This window comes from Heliangelus exortis, chromosome 1 (genome assembly GCF_036169615.1).
Source record: "Heliangelus exortis chromosome 1, bHelExo1.hap1, whole genome shotgun sequence".
NCBI lineage: Eukaryota > Metazoa > Chordata > Aves > Apodiformes > Trochilidae > Heliangelus > Heliangelus exortis.
Window position 1 is genome coordinate 177,634,659 of NC_092422.1, and position 21,183 is coordinate 177,655,841.

Here is a 21,183-nt window from a genome sequence, read left to right on the forward strand (position 1 = left end):
TTAAGGAGCTTCATAAATTCACAGCCAGTAGGAATGATTTCCAGTACAGTACCAGGCATCCAATATCTGAGGACAGCAGCTTCCCCAGAGCTCAGGCAGGACCACTCTAACCCCTGCTTGGCTGCCTTTAACCAGATGTTAGCCACAGATCAATCACTGAGTGAGTCACCTAACAAACCCTTCCACCTCAGGGGTTCTGCACACAGAATTTCTTTTGGAAAAATCTTTCACTGAAGCTGGCACACAGCTCACTGTACACCATGCTGCACCATAGCACAACCAGAATGTATGCAAGATTCACCCTGGAGATTTTTACTTACTTTTTAGAGAAGTCCAAGGTCCACTTGCAATTGAAGCATCTGTCTTGGAGAGATATATTTAATTAATAGGCACAAGCTTTAATATGATGGAAACATTTGTGTTTGGAAAACAGATCCTGAAACAATGCATTTTTGTCTACATATTTATGTGTCAACAGGATTTTGTCCTTAAAATACAAAATCTAACTTGAGAAGATACATAGGAAGTAGGCACTGGCAGCGTATTCTGTTATCATGGAAGTCATGGTTTGAATTACGTGATTGTCAGCATGAAAAGCTAAAGGGTTATTGCTAAAGCAGGGTACAATAGCAAGGAATCCATGTTCCTAGTAAGCCTTTCTTGTTGAAAATAGAACTGTAACATGCTTCTCAGATGAAAAATCATTCTTTTCAGAGGACCTTAAAATTAAGTGATTTACAACAAAATATATTTAGAAAAACCAAAACCTAGATTCCAGGGCATTAGCCCAGAACAGTGAGTGATTTATATTGAGGGCAATTGACTTGAGAGATGATGATAAGCATTCTCTGCAGTTAAATGTGTACATTTTAAAACCTGTTTGGGTGCTTTTAAAGATTCCATTTTCCATTACATTTTGTCTTTTATTACATCATTTTGGCAGGTCATCTGACAGCATAATTGATGTTTCCATTTCAGGGCCTGTGTGTTTTAGTAATTAGCTGAAGGGGATGGACATGGTGTACAATAACAGTGTTTGTGATTCTTAGTTTGTAATCTGAGGTTAAAAGAAGGATTCCTGGTGAATGCAGTCTAAATTTGGATCTGGAATCTAAAAAGGCTGATAATACAAACTACAAGTCACATACATCCATAGAACTGTTTTGCCTGGAATATTTTTCTTTTGAAGAGAACATCACCTAATTCTTCTCTCTCCTTCACTCCCTCTTCTACAGAACTCACCTATGAAGAAGTGATTAGCTTTAAGCCCCCCGACTTAAAAATGGATAGCCTGGAGATAGAACAGTGAATACAGGCAGCTCTGGTTTGCACTCTGAAGACTGTTAAAATATAACCATACAATTTAACCTATGGTCAGATGTAGATATTACTATCCAAAGATATTGGAGAAGATGTGGAAAAACAGATGCATTATACAGAAGCCAGATATTGTTGGGTTTGGGTGTTGGTTTGTTTGTTTTTTTTTGCCTTGCAATATGAATGTATTCCCAGCTCACAAAGGGTGATTAAGAACTGCTTCATTCTGACAAAATTATGCACTGAGTTACTGTTGAGCTGCGTGTTCTGCATGTTTCATTTTATCAGTTGTACTGCCAAAATAAAGGTGACTTTTTAAATTAATTTTAAAATTGTACATTTAAAGCATGAATGTATAGAAGCATAAACATAGAAGTCCATACAAGCAATCAATTTTTTTTTCCTGGCATTTTATCTGTCCATTTTCCTATTATTTATAGTTAGTGCCTTTATGAAGAGAGGATGTTTTAGTGAGATAGACAGAATATGCATATGTAGTCATATGTGTGGTGGTCTTACAAACTTACTGGATGTCTCTCAAGCAATCCTAACACCAGTTGAAAGTCAGTAAAAATAAATCTTTGTCCTCTGTTGCCATCCAAGTGTCTGTTCTCATTATTTTCCCCATATATATGTTTTCTATCAGCACAGTGCCGGTTTGTGAGACCATTTTAATTCCTGTTGGTATTCCTAACCGTGCCACCTGAGGAGTGCAGGCAAATTTGCCTGAGTTTACAGAAAGGTGCCCTGAAGGCACTTCAGCCCATCTCTGTAGTCTCCTGCAAGCTTCAGCAAGGGCTGTGACAGGTGGCAGTGCAGGAGTACTCAGTTAAGTTCCCAGCTTTGAATGCAATGTTCCTCATTGTCTTTATTTTCTGTCACATAGTCCTTGGGAAAATAATCTAATACTTACGATTGGAAGATATGACAAAACAAGAAGATTTAAGAATTCGTTTGTGAAGAACAAACTATCCATCTCATCAGAGTTTCCTTTTAAGCAAAATTGTAAAAGGTTTTCCAGCTCTGAAAGGTGAAAAAATAAATAATAGATTTCAGGATACATCAGATACTAACGTTTCTTAAGGAATCAAATTTGTCTGATTTCCCCACTGAAGGCATAATACTGGAACTGGAATATTCTTTGGCATGAGGCCTCTTGTGGTGTACTGGCTGTGTCTTTCTAAATACTTGTGATTCACAGTTGGCACAATGTTGCTCATTTTTGTGTCTCGTCCCTCTGTCAGTCTCATTTTGGAGGTGGCTTTCTATAATATTTTGGGTTTCTGCAACTTTTGTCATTAAGATGTAAGTTGTACAGCTATTACATGAGGTAATTAATTCTATTAAATGCATTCACTTACCTCCCCCTGTATCTTTTCTATGTAAAAAGAAATGCCTTTTCTTAATAAACAGATTTTTTAAAAAATCAAGTCCAAGAACATTATTTTTTTCAGAGATAATTGATACAGTACTGTTTGTCATCTTCCAGAAACAGAAATAAGCATTCCATCTAGAAAACCTGCTCCTTATTTGTAAACTGAGTGGTGGGCTGTTGTTGATAGTGTTGGCCAGTTGTCTGATACCTGCATCCAGTGGAATACAGCCACATGTATCCAATTTTCTGCGAGGCACATTAATCTGAAAGGAAATGTCTGTGTGGATGCCTTTTGCAAGTCCTCTACGTGTTGTCTGGTGGTCATGACTTGGGCTTCCTGCAAAGCTGGATGAGGCCTGTAGTGGTCATGCAACAACTGAATTTCATGCTGGCTGAAAGAGGTGAAAAGGCTGTAAATCCTTAAATTACTTGCCTGAGTACATAATGAAAATAATAACTTAGTCATGTCTTACATATATTTTTTTCGTTTGTTTGTGTATGCATTAACAGAAAAAATAGCTCAGTGGTTTTATTTTCTTTGTAATCTGATCATGAGCAGCTCTGCAGCTCTGTCCCACCTGGAAAGGCAAGGATGAAGAGATTTCATAAGAACCTTCTGCATCCAACGATTAATTAATTTAGTGTGTGATTTGTCCCATCATTTGTTTAATCTGGTTTCCTGGCTATGAGTGTAGTTGTCGCCAAACGTAAAATTCTGTGACAGACAAACAGACATTTTGCTCTTACCATAGCTCTGTTACTTGAGGTAGAAAGATAGTTTTATATTCTTTCCAATTTTTATATTGTTTCTTCTGGCAACTCTGAATCTTCCACTGAATACTTCCTTTTACAATGAGGTTTTTTTCTATGAAATAAATTATGTAAGAATAATACGGTCATAGCCACATTATACTAATCAAAGGCAACAGTAATGGGTTACAAAAGCTCAGCTATTTTTAATGAAATACTGTCAAAACTCATAAGTCATTAATTTTAATGTCAAGAAAAACTAGGGAGAGAGACCTTTTTTTTTTTTCCTAGATTTGCAAAATGAAAGTCAGTAATTTGAGTCTTATTCTAGAGCAGGTAACCAACTCCCTTGTTGTAATCCCATGTGGTAACTTCAATCAGTTTACAGCAGCAGGACAGGGTAATTGGAAAGAAGGTACCCCACTGGGACAGAGGTAGAATTAGAATTAGCACTAACAATTCTTATCATTTGAACACAGGTGGAAAAAAGCATTTGTCAACCAAAGCAAACAGGCAAATGGAGGTAAACATTGAGGACTGAGGGCTTTGTCAGGCTTGGTGAACCTTTAAGGTTAAAGAGTATATAAATATAAAAGGATTTTATTTTATAAAAAAATTGTTTGCTAAACATTTCTTAAATGAAGGTATTGTTTAAATGGCCCAATTTGCAAAACTTGCAGTCACAAAGCCTGCTTAAAAACCACTCTTAGGGTCATTATTACAATTTCCCTTCGGCTTGTAGGTTTGAGGAGAGCACTGTAGGTTTCAGTCTGCACTGAATTAGGGTGCTCATCATCTCTGACCTCCTGCAAAGCACAGAAGGGATGCTCAGAGGATCATGTCTGGGTAATTCTAGTAGAGGACGCAGCTCAGGCTTCCACTGGGGGAGAACACAGCTCTCTAAGGGCTTTCTCTGGTTAATTGCTGTTATTGTTAACAACTTACTTCTAATCAGAATTTATCTGATTTCAGCTTTCAGTCACAAGAGCTTGTTATCACTCCACCTACTGCACTGAACTAACTTCTAGTATCTATTATCTCTATAATCAGTGTTAAGTGCAAGCCAAGTCTAGTAATTTTATCATCACTGGAAGCAAAACTCTTGCATAAGGAAAAAGAAGACTTTTGCATACAACTCAATCTTTTGACACGCACAAGTATACACTACACTTCTTTTAAAATTTGCATCTTTACTTTTTAAGCTCTCTACCTCTTCAGCACTGAAGCCCAGCAGCAGGAAATTGATATGCCACAGCCAAAGCAGAAATAAAGACAAAGCTAAAGAAATCTATAATTTACAATGTGCTAACAGAAAAAAAAAATGAGGATGGTTTAGAAGAAAAGCACAGCACTGGAAGGTATCACATGCTCTAATACACAGGATTCCCTCCTTGCAGAACATAAAAGTATCTATAGAAGTAGGAAACAGCAGGGTTACTAGTAACTTTGAGGGAAAATTTGGAAATTATAGGGGGAAAAAATAATAGGAAATTAGGTAATCAACACTGATATACAGAAAATATACCATGCACCAGTAGGTCATGAGCCATTAATTAGACAGCATTGTTGCAGAATTCCCATTAGTGCTCTTGGTGTGGTTTTGATGTGGTACAAAAGATGAAAGCAAGAGGGAAGAAGGTCAGCATGACACAGCTAGTACACACTAGGGACAGGAGGGGGACAACACTTCCAAGGACAAAATGCTGGCAGCAAAAGCACCTTTGCCAGAGGTGGGAGGCAGCTGATACAAAAGCAGCTTCCTTCCTTCCCGTCACATGTGCTCCTGGATCATAATAAGAAAACAGAACTCCACCTCGGGACCTGGTCAAAGATGAAACTGTTCAAATGAAAAGTATTGTATTCAGCTGCAGGCACAAATTACTTAACTATACTACATCTGTACATTGCTGACCTGGCCTAAGAGTCCCTGACAGATGAGCAGGAGTAAAGATTTAGCTCTTGCTAAAAGAGAATGGCACTGTAAATTGGGTTAATTATGTCCTTTGGTAGCAGTAGAAAGGAGTTCAGCCCCAGCAAGATCAGTCTCCTCTAGGAAGGAATTAATATAAACACCTCTGTTTGCTTTAAGAGCAGCTGCTTGTTTCTCTCACAGCTGGTGTTGATGGATGTATCACAATTCTCTAAAGCTGGTCCTAGAAAATTAGCATGCTCATACAAGTGAGAGTACCAAATGTCATTAATTTATGAGTCTAGGCAAAAAGCATAAAGGTTCTTCAGGGCCTAATACCAAGAGACTCAGAAAGCTGCATTAGTGTAGCTACCACTGATTCTTTCTGCTCTAACATAAAATATTGAACTGGTATGCCTAAAAGGGTCCAAGTTTTTGCTCTAAGGAGGGAAAATGTGAGTTTCCTACATGAAGACTGATCTGCCACTTAATCCATTAGATGGGAAATTTCTTCATTATGACCAAAACCATTCAACTAGGCTTCAATCTTGCATGCATACAAATATTTGATTTTGCACTCACATAGCACCCTGCATCAATTACTGTAAAAAAATTAAATGAATACCATAGCACAGAGGTTTTAGCTGGTCCTTTTAGGTTCCAATTTGATCACAAACAATACTGAACACAGTAGAAATAGTGAATCACAATAGCAGACCCAAGATAAATGTACATGAAATCTGCCATAACTAGCAGCTTCCACTGAGCCATACTTTGCTGATTATACCATAATATCCTGTAGATTTGCACTAATATATTCCCATTTCATATTAATTTTATAATAGAGCCTGAAGGCTGAAATCAAGAACAAACCTTAGTTACCTTACATTCTGTGCAAAAATAACACACCTTACTCCTGTCCTGGCCAATGCTCTCATTAGATTGATGGGAAAGATGAAGTAAGGGTACCATCAAGTGTTTGGTGATTTAAACACATGATGTGCATAACTATGTAATGAAAAATAAGTAAAGATATCAGTGATATCCTTTAACACTCTTTGAATGATACTTGCACTGAAGCTGCAAAACTCTTCAACACCAGTATTTTTCCCTCTGTGCACGAAAGCACCTCAGACTACAACAATTTATGATAGTTTAAAAACTGAAATCCTACAGCTGATTGTAGAAATTAGTATGGAGAGGACTTCTAGGCAGACTGTGAGAAGAAAGAGTTAGGGGAGTGTTAAAAGCAGTTGGTGTACACATGGCTTTCTGCTGACATCTGTACCCAGCCTTACTTCCTCCACCCTGCTCCAGCAAGCAGGGCTAACAGGGTAGTAAACAGTTACTTTATAAATTATCACTTGACCTCCTGAACAAGTGAAAGAACCAGCTTAATTTTTTATAAAGCACTTAGGTAGGGCATATTTATTCCTTGCTGCTGAAGGCTGAGTGATCCTGCAGCATGGCGTGGGCCCCAGTGCTCCATGTCAGAGAATAGAACTGAAGCACCCTGCTCAGGGGCCAGAGGGACAAATAGAAAAAAATTGCAAAATAGTTGGCAGCAGCTCCAGTGGGAAAGGGTGGGGACACAATAGCATGGGAATGTTTTCAAACAAAAACTGAGATTTTACTTTTTTAAGCTTCACTTCTTATTGTAGTAAACAAAATGGACTTAGTTCTTCCACCACAATGTATCTAAGTAGACAAGAAAAGTGTACTTTTCAAAGTCAGGGTAAAGAAAAATTATTAAAAAATAATATTCTAGAAATCAGCTTTTGACAATTCAGCAATATTTTATTTATTGACTCTTAAGGTATGTTTTTATAGAACTAAATTATTCATATGTGACTCAGTGTAGCATAAAAAATATAACCATATGAAAGACATCTTACAGGCATAAACAGCCAGAAATATAGGAAGATGCTTGATTTTTCCAAGGACTTCATATGATCTTCTGCTTTCCCCTGGTTAAACCCACATTACCAGTGCCTGGACTGGGTCCCAGGCTCTCTCCCTGCTCCTTCACCCAGCCCCACGGTTCAGCTCCTGACAAATTACGCTGTGCTATTTTATCACTGCTAATTAACAGTCTGTTGTAAGCTGCATTGCCATCAAACTCTCTCACTGGACTCCATACATGCAGAATTCCTCAGGAAAACATGGTTAGCTTTCTCACTGCTCGAGCACCAAAGCCTCTTGTCCAGGCTGGAGTGCAAACTGAGCCCTCTGCACCCAGAGGGATTAGAAAACTACACATCCCATCTGCCTCATATGCTTTGCAGCTAATAGCAACCTTCCAACACATAGAATGTTGGTGCCTTTAAAAAAAAATAAGAGGTATGAAGTTTTCTTCCTGGTAACTACCTTGCCAGGCTTTCCTTTATGGGATGGGCATTAGAAAAGTAAGATTTTTACATCATTAATGTGTTAATTATGTCCCTTTTTTTTTCTATAACCTTCTCAAATAACATGTCAAAAAAGAAGAAACATCTGATAGCATTCCTTTTTAAATTTAACTTGTCAAGCACAAATTGCCTTGGGTAAGATATGGATGGAGTATCCTATTAGTCTCATTGCAGCCAACTGTCTTTGGGAAAACACATCACCAATGTGTCCTGCTGATCCTAGGATGCTGAGGCTCATGCATTTAGTGATGCTCCTGTAAGATCTGTCAGATGTGGATGGATCCAAGTCTCACTCCATTCACAGACACTTTTAAAAGAGTTTATCAGATGAATCTTCTCTTTTTACAACAGTCCTGATTTCCTAGCCTTTTGAGCATGTCTGTCAGTTTATCAGCTACATATGTGACCTGATGGGGAAAGGTGGTATTGTATATCACCTACACTGCTACCTCATCCATCTATAGCAAAGTTATGTGAAGGAAAAACATGGAAAAGTCAGCACTGGCCAACTTTGTCAATGATTAAAATAATCTACAAAAGTTGCTCTGTTACATTCTTGGCTTCTGCCCAGGGGTGATGTTGTCTTGGAGCTGGCTTAGTACTACTGTATCAAAATTTTCTACTTTCTGCCTTGATAAAAAGCAAGCAGTAATAAAGTATAATTTTGCCCAGATAAAGGAAAAGGAGGTGAAGGATCAAAAGCAGAACCAACCCTTGCTGTATTAGAAACTTATCTATTTGTCATTAAAACTAATTTAACTAAAGGACTAGCTCAAAACTGAGTAGCAGCTGTTCTGTCCTTCATCCTGCCTGTACCACATCCACTCCAGCCATCATCTGAATGGACGGCATATATGCCATAAAACTGATGTCTAAATCTGTATAAGAAAATTATATGCTGGACAGTGGATTTTAAAAGCAAATGTGTATCATTGATGTAACACCTGACACAAGCCTCACATTACCTCTCAAGTGACAGAAGGTCGCTTTCCATTCTAAACCCGGGAGTGGTACAGGTCACTGGCCATAAGAGAGCAGTTCTGGGAACACGCAGCTTTTGGGTGGAGGGGTGTTTCCTCCTGTACCCAGGACATCACTGTCAGGAGGAGGGAGGGTAGGGTTGCTCTTAAACGTTCATTAGTCAGGCATGAAAAGGTCTGGGCCCATGGCAACAACCAAAAAGGCATCAGGAACAACGAAACTTGGCCAGATTGCCTCTTTTGAGCTAAGCCACAAATTGAACTCTTGTGACAGCAACTCTGAATTATCTAACCTCAGCAACATAGCTCAGGGGTGAAGTCAGACAAAACAAAGGCTTCACCCGAAGGACAAAAATTTTAATTATATTCACACAGCAAACACATAAAACATTTTAAAAGCAAGTCTTTGCCTTACACATGCCACTCCAGGCCTATCTGCCATGGAACTTTTGAGAAGGTTGCTGTTCTCTGTACTCCAGCACTGCAGTCCTTTCAAGCTGCAGCTCAAGCTGTTTCCTTTCGCACCAACCACACACAGGACCACTTGCTCTGAGCAACTGAACGAAGGGTGTGCTTGTTTCTTTTTATCTGCATGAAATATTGTTGAACCTTGGGGTCAGACCCTGAGATGAACTGGGAAGCCCTCAATCTGTACACCTGCGTGCAAAGGTCATTTGAAAGCTCCCTTTTGCACTCCAAGATCTCACCAGTTTCAGCCCCTCCTATTCTTTTAACACTTTCACGTTAAAGTTGGTTGCGTCTCACCGGATTCAAAACACTGCCGCAAAACGAGCCCCGAGTGAGGTGTCACACCGTGCCGCGGACACGCACGGAGTGTGGCGGATCCATTCTCCGCTCCGGGACAAGGGCCCGTGCAGGCTGCGGGACCCCGGCACCTGCTCCCGGCCTCCGCCGGGCTGGCGGGTCCGCTGACCCCCGCTCCCCGCCCCGCCGGGACGCCCTGCGGGACAACCTCCCCCCCCCACGCCAGCTCCGCGGAGCGCAGCCCCAGGTGCGCGGGCAGGGGGCGGAGGGTCCCGGTCCCCGTCCCAGCCCCGCTGGGGGAGGTACGGGGCGGGCGGGACTGTCCTCCCTGCGGGGTGGCGGAGAGCGGGGCGGGCCCGGGCCCAGCCCCTCGCCGCAGCCCCACTCGTTGGCGCTGGCCGCTCCCTCTCCCCCCGCCCGGGCTCTTTGTCGGCGAATGCCGGCGGGGGGCCGCTGCACTATGTCCTCCCCCAAGAATGGCTTCTACCGGCAGGAGATCACTAAGACCCTCTGGGAAGTGCGGGACCGCTACCGAGACCTTCAGCCGGTGGGCTCCGGCGCCTACGGAGCCGTCTGGTGAGTGGGGAGAGGTGGGGCAGGGCGGCCCCGGGAGGTGCCGCCGTGTCCTCTGCCCCGGGCCGAGGGAACGCGGCCCGGCCCTCTCTGACCAACTTTTCCCGGCTGTGCTGCTGGGCTCTACGAGGGCTGAGAGGGGCGGCCTCGCTGCCCACCTGGCCCCCGCCGAGCCGGGAGGAGGGCTGTGCCGCCGGGGGAGCCCGGAGCGGGTCGGGCAGCCGTGCCGTGCCGACGCTGGTCCCACGCCTCTCTTCGTTCCTGGAGCAAGCACAGCCCTCGGCCCCAGCCCTGACCGGGAATCCAGACCCAGCCCGCGGCTCCTCGGAGCGGCAGCGTCCTCAAACCCCGGAGTGTTAGCCTGAGGACGGGACACCTGGCTGATGTTTGTGTGGGGGATGTTTGTTGGGGGTTTGTGGGACTATTTATTCGGTTTACGTTGGGGTTTTGGGGTTGTGTTTGGTTGGTTGTTTGGGAGGTTTTTTTGGGGGGTTGTTTTGTTATGTTTAATTTTTTCGGGGGTGGGGGGGGATTGTTGCTTTTTTTTTTTTCCTTCCTCCCCAGCTGTTCCTCTTTAAAGCTTTTTAAAATTGGCCACTCTTCATCATAGGGCCTGGCAGCCTTTTAAACGAATGGGATTAAGTGCCAACAGCTGCCAGTGAGGTGTTTTGTGGGGGTGGTCTCGCCCCTCGGCACAGGGAGCCCAGGCAGGCAGCGCTGGGCAGGATGCGGCCGCTCCTGTGCCAGGAGTGGGGTGGGGGGTTTGCCGTCTCGCTTCAGTCCTGGCTCACCAAACTCTTCCTTTTCCCTTAAAGCTCAGCCGTCGATGGAAGAAGCGGGACCAAAGTGGCCATTAAGAAGTTGTACCGCCCGTTCCAGTCTGAACTCTTTGCCAAACGAGCCTACCGAGAGCTGCGCCTCCTGAAACACATGAAGCATGAAAACGTGAGTTGGATTGGTACCAGATATTCCTCCCCCACCCCCTATCCAAGCCTACACACCCAAAGAACAAAGAAAACATGTAGATTTGGATAAAGTAAATCTGTAGCTGAATGGAATTCAGGAATCTTTCAGGCTGTCTGTCACCTGTCCTTTATCTAGAAACATCAGTTTACAAAAACTAGAATATCCTGTAGGAAACACAGGATAGGAAAGACCTTTTCCAGGTAGGAAACACTGGGTGGGGAAGGTTAAAGCCATGGTAGAATTTGTGGTCAAAGCTAGCAAGAGAGATTAAGGACCAGAAATTACAATTTCCATCACCTCATTCCTGTGAGGTGCAGGAAAATGCAGAGTATGGGTCTGGGTCTGTGCCTGCATGTCTCAGGTGGTTAGCATATCTTTTTTTTCAGAACTTGCATGAAGATGGCTATGATACATAGATGTATCTTTGGGGAAGATTTTCCTATTTTCCTTTTTTTTAATCATTCTTGAAGCATTTGAAAGTGCTGGGCTTATACTAATGTGAAACAGCAAAAGTTCATAAATTACTGAATTGCTTTATTGGGAAGCAGAGAATAAGATACAAAGCTCTCTACGGATTCCCATGTAATATGGAAGAATAGCTGTAGAAAGAGGTGCTGAGAGTGTCATTGAGGTAAGGATACAGAGTCCCAAGAGTGCACAGTGGTTCAAGAAAAATAAAAGGAGGATAAATAATAGAGGAGAGATTTTTCTACTGTTATTGTGGAATCAAAGCATGGACTCCAGATGAGAAGGTCCCCAGGTGGGTGTGGAGGATCACAATAGTGACTTTAAATGCTGTTCATCGTGAATGTGTGTGGAAGAATAGACTTTGGAGGGAGTTAAAGTGTTGCATAAGAATCTGGTTAAAGTGTTAATAATGAGGCAGATTAGGGCATAGCTCCATTCAGATGGCCTTCAAGGGAAAATAAGAGGACAAAAGTGAGGATAAGAGAAACTGGCAATAATGATAGCCAGTGGTTGCCATTTAATGTCATCAATACTGTGAGTACCAACAATATCCAGGTTGGTTCAGTTGAAGAATAATCTGTGGAATATCCTGACTGGCCAGAAAAAAAAAAAAAAAAAAAAAAAGACCTTTTTGTACACTTTAGAACCTGTGTGCCTTTTAACATTTTAGTCTGAATCTTTTAATATATTTGATCATTTTATTTGATGACACCTTGGAAGTAGCTGCTTCATAACCACTGCTATATATGTTAAATAGTTAATGTTTGCAGGGAATTTCTGTGTCATGCATGGGCTTTTATACTCTCAGCATTTTCTTTACTCAACATTTGGGAGCAGAGCAGCTTGTGCTGTTGCCAAACTCCTAACTGTGTCCAGAATTTGGAGATTATTTTTCTTCTGTTTCCCAGAATATCTGTTGGGTAGCATTTTCCACTCCTAGGAGTTTTTATGCAGTTTTATCCCTTCAGGATAATACTCTGGAACCCCTCCATAGACTCATTTGATAATTAAAGAGTCTAGAAGAAAATGCTCACTTGGGAACATGAACACAACCTGTGAAAGTTATAAATCAATGTATGTGAAGGAAGGGAAAAATTTACAGTCATAGGAAAGAGTTTGAACAACGTAAAGAAGAATCTGGTGTATGTATTAGGGTAAAGTTTCATCATTAATATGTTATCTACTAATTAGAAAACAAAGACTGAATGTATGATCACAGGGATTCGTGAGCACCATGGAGGCAGAAGCTGACTACTCCACCCCTCCTTGATGAGGCTGTACATGGCAATACAGCCCAAGAGAATTTCCATCCACCCTCCCAGCCTCACATGCTTGTCAGTCATTTCACCCACTGTGAATTAGCAATAGCAACACGTTTTAGGATTTCTAGTCCCTGTGCTGATCTCAGGATACTCCTCTAGGTGCTCCACCTATCCAAAATTAAGCTGGAGTGGCAGTATTACTCCTCATGATACAGGATTTTCCACCTTCCACTTGAGCTACCACCCTCTTGCTTCTTTTTTGCCTGTTTCCACCAAAGGGTGGGTTTACAGGCACATAGTAAGGGCATTTCCTGTTCATATCAGCAGTCCACAGCATGCTGTGCACACCTTTAATGATATGTACAGTAGTGGCAGGACAGTTGCCTGTTCTCTGTCATTACCATTGTAGCTCCTGTGGGTCTGGCTATGGAGTTATGAGTGGATCCCACTCAGGTGGGTGTATATCTGCTTATAACAGGAATTAGTAGAACAGGACAGTGATTAAAATACCTCTCCTGATTTTTTTGCTAACCATTATAGTATGCTTCTATAAAACAGCAGTTATCTTAAATTTCTGGCTGTACTATAAATGCAACTGCTATTAAAAATAATAAAACTGAAGTGATTGCTCCAAAGACCACATTAAATAGGATGCTTCTGTTATGCCTGTCTTGAGTGTTGATAGTCTAAGCATGTAGGGGATGTTGTGTGCGATATCTGGTCTAAGGGTGTTACCACTACGGATTAGATTTGGGATACTCTTGTAGTATTGCACTACTCTACCATTGTAAATCTTGCTTTTTTACTATTGCAGGATATCAAGGTTCTGTTTACTTGACAGTTAAAATTATATCAAATGCACACTTCAGATCTGTTTTTCTTTCAGAATTCTGTAATCATGATGCATTTGTTGTATTACAGAGAGAATGTGATGTTTTGTTTATTTCTCTGTGATTACCTCTTGGTGGGCTATCTCTGCCCTTCATAACTTTTGGGGAAGTGTTGTGTCAAGCATGTAGCAATACATTATCTGTACAATCTATACTATACTAATCATTTAAACTTATGCTGTATTCAGAATGATGGAATAAATTGCAATAGTGTTACACTTACTGTTAAAAATAGCATCTCTGATCCTTCATCAAGGTATCAGAATATACCATTAAACCTGTGCCACAGTGATACAGCTCATCAGCATGCCATCCTTTAGTGAAGAAAATGCAGGAAAACTTCTGCTTAATACCCTGGATGACCTCCCTTATAGACCCTTTGAGGAATATGCTCCTGTCCTTAATGTGGAAGGGTTATAGGATGATCATGAGTCCTGTAAAAATAAATTTAGGCATAATCCTACTGAATTTTACCAGAACTGTATTTTAACTTGTAAGGAAGTTAATTCACAGGTCAATTTGCTTGTCTATTTAGGCATTTTCAGGAGGAGGTAACTGGCTGCTGCTATGACCATCTTTCATTATGTGTGCAGGCTTTGGTTCTCCCTAATGGCTCTCAAGAAGGACATTATTTAAATGTACTGAGTATTTCTGTATAAACCATAAAAACTTGGTGGCATGGCACTTCTCATCAACCCTTTGCAAACAAATCCAGATGAGAAATGGTGTTGAGGATCGTGGGACAGAGGCTGTGTATGAAGAAGATGAGACCTGGCTGTTAGGAGATAAGTCCCTGTCTTTAGTGGCACTGATACAACTCTTTTTTTTTTTTTTTTTTTTTTTTTTTTTTTTTTTTTTTTTTTTTACTGGTATGCCTTTTCTTTTAAGAGGATCTGGGATGTTTCTCAAACATCTTAAGCTACTTCTGCTGCCTCAGAAACAGTGTAACCCAGATCAGTTCCTCAGTCATTGCCAAAAAGAAAAGGTAGTTGCCAAAAAGAAAAGTTTCCAGCAGGATAGGCTGCTGGATCACTCTGTAGCTACATAAACAGGTACTCTGGCACAAGAAGGGGAATGGTGTGAAAATGAGAAATAAAACCAGCTAATGGAGAGTGAAGAAAGTGCTGTTTGGGGGCTTATTTTTTTCTTCATTTGTTTAAGCTAGCTTGAATAATGCTCCAGCTAACTCATCACACTACAGCCTTGGCTAATCTTGATCATTTCTTTGGCATCTGCTGCATCTGGTATGGAAGAGCAGATTGTTTACCTTTAGGAACATTTTTTTCAGCAGTGCTGCTTTTGTTCCCTGGGTTTTTTTCTATTTTGAGTTCAGTTAAAGTGAGGACCTCTAAATCAGTCTGTTGTGGCTCTGACTTGAAACCAAAACCAGTGAAAATACAGCCAGTGGACTGGCTTTGGCTCCCAAACTCTTTCATAGCTCTGCTTTGTATTCTGAAGTTAATGGAGATGTCTCTGTGTGCAAAGGTAAACCCAGACAAGTAAGCAGAGGTGCAAAACTATTTCTTTCGTTTGGCAAGTAACTTGGATTTTATTATACATTTGGACTGGAAGTGATACCCAGATACCCAGTTTTGCTGAAACAACTGCACACTCATACTGGTCCAGTCCCAGTGCCCTCCTTGTCTCCCAGTTTGCTAGCAGAAGTTTTGGGAGTTTCCAGCAGGAGGGCAAAGCAGCTGGTGAGAGGCATGGCACTGGGGGGAGGGAAAGGAAAGACTTGTGATGAAGTCTTGTGTCAGAACAGAGTGTGGATTTTGTGTAAGTGTGGCACATTCACGTGTGTGTCTATGTGTGTATACCTGGATATATAAGCACACATGGGAATCCTGATGCAAGTCTACAAACTTAAATTCTGAATGTGTTTCTGGCATAACATTTTTGACAAATGCCCTTTAAACATTTCTTTGGTCAGTTAATATTATACAGATGTTTTCCCTTCCTGGAAACCCTGTATGTAGGAGGCAACAGCAGTATTTGTTTAAAGGTACTCTATTATGCTCTCATTCATTGCTCTGAGTGGAAATTATTCCCTGGTGTATTCCTACATCTGAAGGCCAGTGTGTGTTTTGTATTATAAGAACCATGTAGCTTTTTTTTTCCCCCCCTTTGGAAGAAACTTGAGTATCCAACAAACACTAAATTGTCTCTCTCTCTCTACAGTTACATTTCTGAGGATGATGCAGACCTTTACATTTAGGTTAGCTAAGATTTAATTCTGCTGACTTCTTGATTTAGAAAAAAAATGGGGCTTTTTATTTATACCTGCACAGTATCAGCCAAGGGAGGAGTTTATTCCAGAGCAAATAGTGAGGAATTCTATATTCCTGCCTGAGAAAATCTTAAAACTGCCACCTTTAGCAGTTCATGACATGAACACAAGCCTGACATGAGCACTAGAAGAGCAGCAGCCTCTGCAGTTGTACCAATCAGACCAAGAAGGGAGTTGTAGATAAGTGAAAGCTGTACAGGTAAAAGCATTGCTGTGTTAGAAGAGGTTTTATGCAGCAAGTCTTTCAGGACTGTACCAGCTAAAAATTCACATCATTTGGGTACAAAAGTCCACTAAAGTGCAGTTTAGGAATCTTGGCTGGCAATGGCAAATCTTCATTTGGGTCCTTAAGAAATGAAAAATGCAGTAGTAGCTGGATGGTTTATTGCTGTTAAAAGGTTTTATGGAAGAAACACTCCTGTCTGGTTTTTGGCAGTCTGAAAGCTTAGCACAGCTGGGGAGCTAATAGGACACCAGCATCGCTTGCTTTGGTACTCAAAAGCCAATAAATAAACATAGTGCTTTCAGTTGTCACTTATGTATATTTTCACAAAGCTGCCTAATAGATGTTTTACGTAGGCTGGGCTTGAGCTGATAGCCATTTATTTACATCCCAGCCTTGGGTGCTGCTAAGGCAGATTGATTAGAGGTAAGGCAGACGTAAATAAGGAAGACAGCACTGAAACCCAAACCTTCTCTTTGGATTGCCACCCAATCCAGAGATTAAGGTGTGTTTGTCCAGAGGATTATCAGCTGTCCAGTGTTATGTATGGGTCCTTTGAAAGAAGAATGTGGTGACGCTTGTGGGTGTAGCTCCTGCCTGCCAGTGTACTGACCAGCAGGAGAAAAGGCAAGGGGCATCTCTCCTGCTTGCCTCAGTAAGCAGTGAGGAAGGGAGGTGGCTGTCGTGCAAGCCTTGTGTGTGTATAGTTAAATTTTTTAAAAGATTGAGACTTTGTAATATGGGAAATGGAGGCAGGTGCCCTGTGGTGTGGTACATCACAGAAACATGAAGTTGAAGCCACCCTGCAGAAGATTTAATGCAGCATAATATGTAGTTCAGTGCATCCCAGCAGGGATCTGTCTCAAAAAATATACTTGCATTAGTTGCTTGAGTGCCAAAGCCACTCAGCTTCACTGTGTTTTCATGCATAACATCCACAAGAGAAAGCAGTATTCACTGCATAAGAGACATAACCTACATTGCTTATTAATTTGTACAAGATCTGAGTCTTTTGTTGATGAGCTGCTGCTTACATCAGAAACATTCCTTTACGGAAATGAAGTGGAACAATCCTTGAATAAAAGTGCTTCTTGAAAATGTAGAGGAGGATAGAGATGAGGAGTTCTTTGCCGTTGTCCTCCTCTCATGGAACAGTGTTTGGAAAAGGAAGGAGATGTGAAGGGACAGAAAGCACTTTACCAACACAAAGTTGTTATTTAGTTATGGACAATAGTTACATGGTTAGTGTGGTCGGTATAACTCTTGGGAGGGTGGAAGGGTGTGGTGGGACATACAGTAGGAATAAGAAAAGCTGGAGACAGAGCCCTGCACCCCCACACACACACACCTGGCTTCATTGAGAAGAGGCAGAATCAAGTAAGTAAATACATTGAGTGAAATCATACCCATGGAAAGCAAGTGAGACCAGTAGATGGGTAGTTCTGCTATTAATGTGGTTTTGATTTGCAGGAAGGTGGGAGAGGCACAGTATTGCATTCTATCTCCAAGATACAACCAAGGAAACTACTTCAATGAAGGCTTCAGAAATCCTGGCTCATTTTCAGTCTGTCAAGTAGTAGGAAACAAGGTGCATCCTTTGTTGCCTAATTAATTTTAAAAGTTGCCTTTTTGCAGTTAGTGGAAGTTTAAAAATGAGACCCTGAAAGGGCAGTGCTGCTGCTGTTTCCACAGCTCCTTTTCATGGCCATCGTTGAGTGTACTGGGTTCATTCCTTGGCTGTGCTTTCATCTCTGATAATATCAGTAAGTGTGCTGAATTAACACACAAAGAGAGCTACAGAAGGTTTCACAGATACCTCAGTTACTTTTCATATAGGTTACCCTATGAAAAATAATTCTATACGGTGTCTTACTCTTGTGCCGGAATATTATCTTTAGGTATTGTGATTTTTTTTTTTTTTTTTTTTTTTTTTTTTTTACAAATACTGTATTTAATTGAGAGCATTTCAGACAGGCACAGGATTTTCCATTATATTATGGAAGAGGGAGTTTCCTACAGTCATCCGGTTCTTTTCCTTTTCTGGTAAAAATTGATGGAATTGTATCTTCCTCTGAGGATTTATTTTATCCTGTACCCTCTTGTGCTTAAAGTATCTCCAGAAAGATGTGACCCAAATGGAAATTCTAATAACTGTTCCAGTACAGGAAAATCATCCCAAAGCACAATTATTAAATAAAGATCACAGAGGAAAAGGAAATGGGTCCCTCACTTTTATTTTTAAATTGCTCAACTTTTAGCAAATCTTACCACTTTAGACACTAAAATGTATTTCAGGATTTTTAGAAAGCTGAAGAAAGAAGAAACAAAATATTGTGAAATCCTTAGCATGTTAAAAAGAGGTTTTGGGTTTATTATTCACTTCAAGAGGAGCTGAGTGTTGCTCTCAGTGGTATTTACTGCAGAGGATTTGCAGCAGTGATAAGATGGTCCCCATCTTTTTTCAACTTTACCTCAGAAGTAGTGTATATTGTGTATCAGCAGCATTAGGTGACTGTGGGGAATGAAGTAGTTAAGTGTTACTGAACTTCAGCAAGTGTGGTTTTAGGTTGGTATGTTCTTTATGGAAGCATTTTCTCCAAGCTCACGTGTTTCACAGTGGGTGCCTGGTAGCTCCCTGGCACACAGAGGGATGCAGTACAGCAGCCACATTATTTCATTCTCTGCTTTGTCCCTTCTTTTTACAGTGATGTCCCAGTGTATCTATCACTGCTACATTAAAATGTGATGGGGTTAGTTTCCTATGGTTTTTGTTTAGATAAATGAAGGCATGGAAAAACCTCCTTGAGGAGAAGAAGCAGGACTTTTAAAAAAGTAGGGCTTAATATGGAAAGAAGTGCATATTGGATAAATTTACTGTTAAAACATTAGCTTCCTTTTTAATACTGAAATCTGTGGAGAGCACACAACTTTTCAGGCTGCATATGCTCTGTCTTTGTGTGTGTGTATGTATTCATGCTGCCTTGGGAAATGCCTGTAGAGCTGCATTATGCTCCATTGTTGTCATGTACATCTTCCTAATCCCACTCACCTCCCTTTTTCTCCCTGTCTCCCCAAAGAAAATGAAAACCTTATGTAAAACTGTTATGCAAAAAAAAATTTAAAAAAATTCTTGCTGTAATGTTAGCACTGAAGGTATTACTTCAAATAAAAACCATATTCTCTGTGAGTTTAATTATTGCTTTATGGATGTTATATTCTTCTTCAACTAGTTTCATATTAACAGCCCTTGGGAAAATACTATTAATGATTTTTTTCAGAGATATACATGGCTACAAAGAAACAGTTGTAATTTTCTGTCTTTATTAGTTTTCCAGTCTTGTTCATCAGTGTGACATTTTGATAATATCCAGGCTAACTCTAGTAGTTCTCCCTCAATGTGGAAAAGATAAAAATATGTGCAGTAAGGATTTCATCACACTTGGGGATTTTTATTTAAAGCTTTAGATTAAGGAAGTTGCCTTTCTTTTCTTGCATTTCCACCCTTCATTTCTGCTCTTGCTTTTCTTTGTTTTCACATGCTTCTTTAAAAAAAGAACTCTGTCTTGTGCAGCAATTCAGACATAGTAGTAATGTCCATAAAACATCTGGATTGTTATCAAAGTGGATTTTCCAGTCTTTCATTTAGTACTTCAGTAGTAACATCAGATGATGTAATATGCTGTTACCTCTGGTTTCTTTCTCAGTTTCTAATTTTGTACTGTTTAATTTGATGTACAATCTGATGTCTTCAACTTGTATGGCCATGGAGATAGGCCTGCACAAGGTTTGAAAGGTGATCAGTCTTTTAGCTTGCTGTCCAGCAAACCCCAGCACACTTCCATCAACATGATAGCCTGTGCCTGGGAAGCATTAGGAGCAGACCTGGGTTTGGGAGGCTTCTTCCCAGCAGACAGAAATAGTCATCTATTAATAGTGGAAGTAGAAAAGAAGCAACTCCAAAAGTCTGTGCTATTTATGCAATGCATTCTTTAAGCAGCATCCGAATTGAGACCATGTTTTACACAATTCCAGATAGATTTTTTGAGCATCAAAATCTGCATATTTAGTTTTCTGGTGTTTATTGGGCTTGAGAGAAGCATTGGCAGTTCCCATAATGTGTCCAGTAGCTTGGTGTAGTTCTGCTTAAAACCATACTGGGAGGAAACACTGCAGTGGGAAGTCTCTTTTACTAGTGTATTGTTTATCTGTTGGTGATAGAATGGTTTTGTTTGACAAAAGATACTCTGAAGGAGAACCTAAGGTATAAACCATAGTAAGTCATATTAAACTCTTTACAATTAACTTCCCATAAAAAAACTCTAGTTCTAGTTTCTTCTCCATACACCTAAGGACATATGATAGTCTGTGTACCTAAGTTATCCTGGTACTGAAATTAGAAGACAGTTAAAATGTTCTTCATTGACAAGCAGCAGGCCCACCTAGCTGAACAGCTCTTATGACTGCTTTGGGTTATAAACTGAATTATCAGGTTTATTTTCAACACTTCAGTGATTCAAGTTAAAAAATGCTCTCTTGCATAAAACTGTTAGCCTCTGAACTTTTTGTTCAAGTAAATATGAGAGGTTTTGAAATTTTTTATCACAGGATCAGTTGTAAAATTTAACACAAACCCTGGTATTGCTATTCACTACTTTTGGTTATATTTTTTCCACTTACTATGCAGTTTGGTTACTTTTTTCGTGTGAATCAGTGTTAATACATCAGGTTTTTTCTATCTCTTCTCCTATATTTTTAGGTCATTGGAATACTGGATGTGTTCACACCAGATGTAACCCTGGAGAAGTTTAATGACTTGTAAGTTCTGAGTTGTTCGCTTGGGAGCAGGGGATTGCTGCTTGAGTGGGAGGAATTATTGCTTTTTAAAATGGAGAACTCTCAAATTGTTGCTTCATTGATTTTTTTCTGAATTTCATCTTTGTCATGGCCCAGCAATTAGAGTGAATGACAGATGCTCTCTATTAATCCCTCTCCCCTCCCTGATAAAGG

The 21,183-nt window shown here is 40.7% G+C and overlaps 2 protein-coding genes across 3 annotated transcripts in view; both read left to right on the forward strand.

The window, feature by feature from the left end:
* Positions 1–1,914, forward strand: part of MAPK11 (mitogen-activated protein kinase 11) — a 30,101-nt gene extending 28,187 nt beyond the window's left edge. Inside the window, exon 11 of one of the 2 annotated variants that reach the window (XM_071733791.1) lies at positions 1,236–1,433. In XM_071733791.1, coding sequence (XP_071589892.1) covers positions 1,236–1,309 — 74 coding nt within the window. In that variant the 3' untranslated portion in view covers positions 1,310–1,433. Of the gene's footprint in view, positions 1–1,235 lie in introns of both variants that reach the window. The other variant, XM_071733790.1, reaches the window with a different exon arrangement.
* Positions 1,915–9,511: 7,597 nt separating this feature from the next.
* The window catches only part of MAPK12 (mitogen-activated protein kinase 12), a 31,027-nt gene continuing 19,355 nt past the window's right edge, over positions 9,512–21,183 (forward strand). The window contains exons 1-3 of the mRNA XM_071733794.1: positions 9,512–10,080; positions 10,893–11,022; positions 20,933–20,991. Coding sequence (XP_071589895.1) covers positions 9,941–10,080; positions 10,893–11,022; positions 20,933–20,991 — 329 coding nt within the window. The 5' untranslated portion in view covers positions 9,512–9,940. The remainder of the gene's footprint in view (positions 10,081–10,892; positions 11,023–20,932; positions 20,992–21,183) is intronic.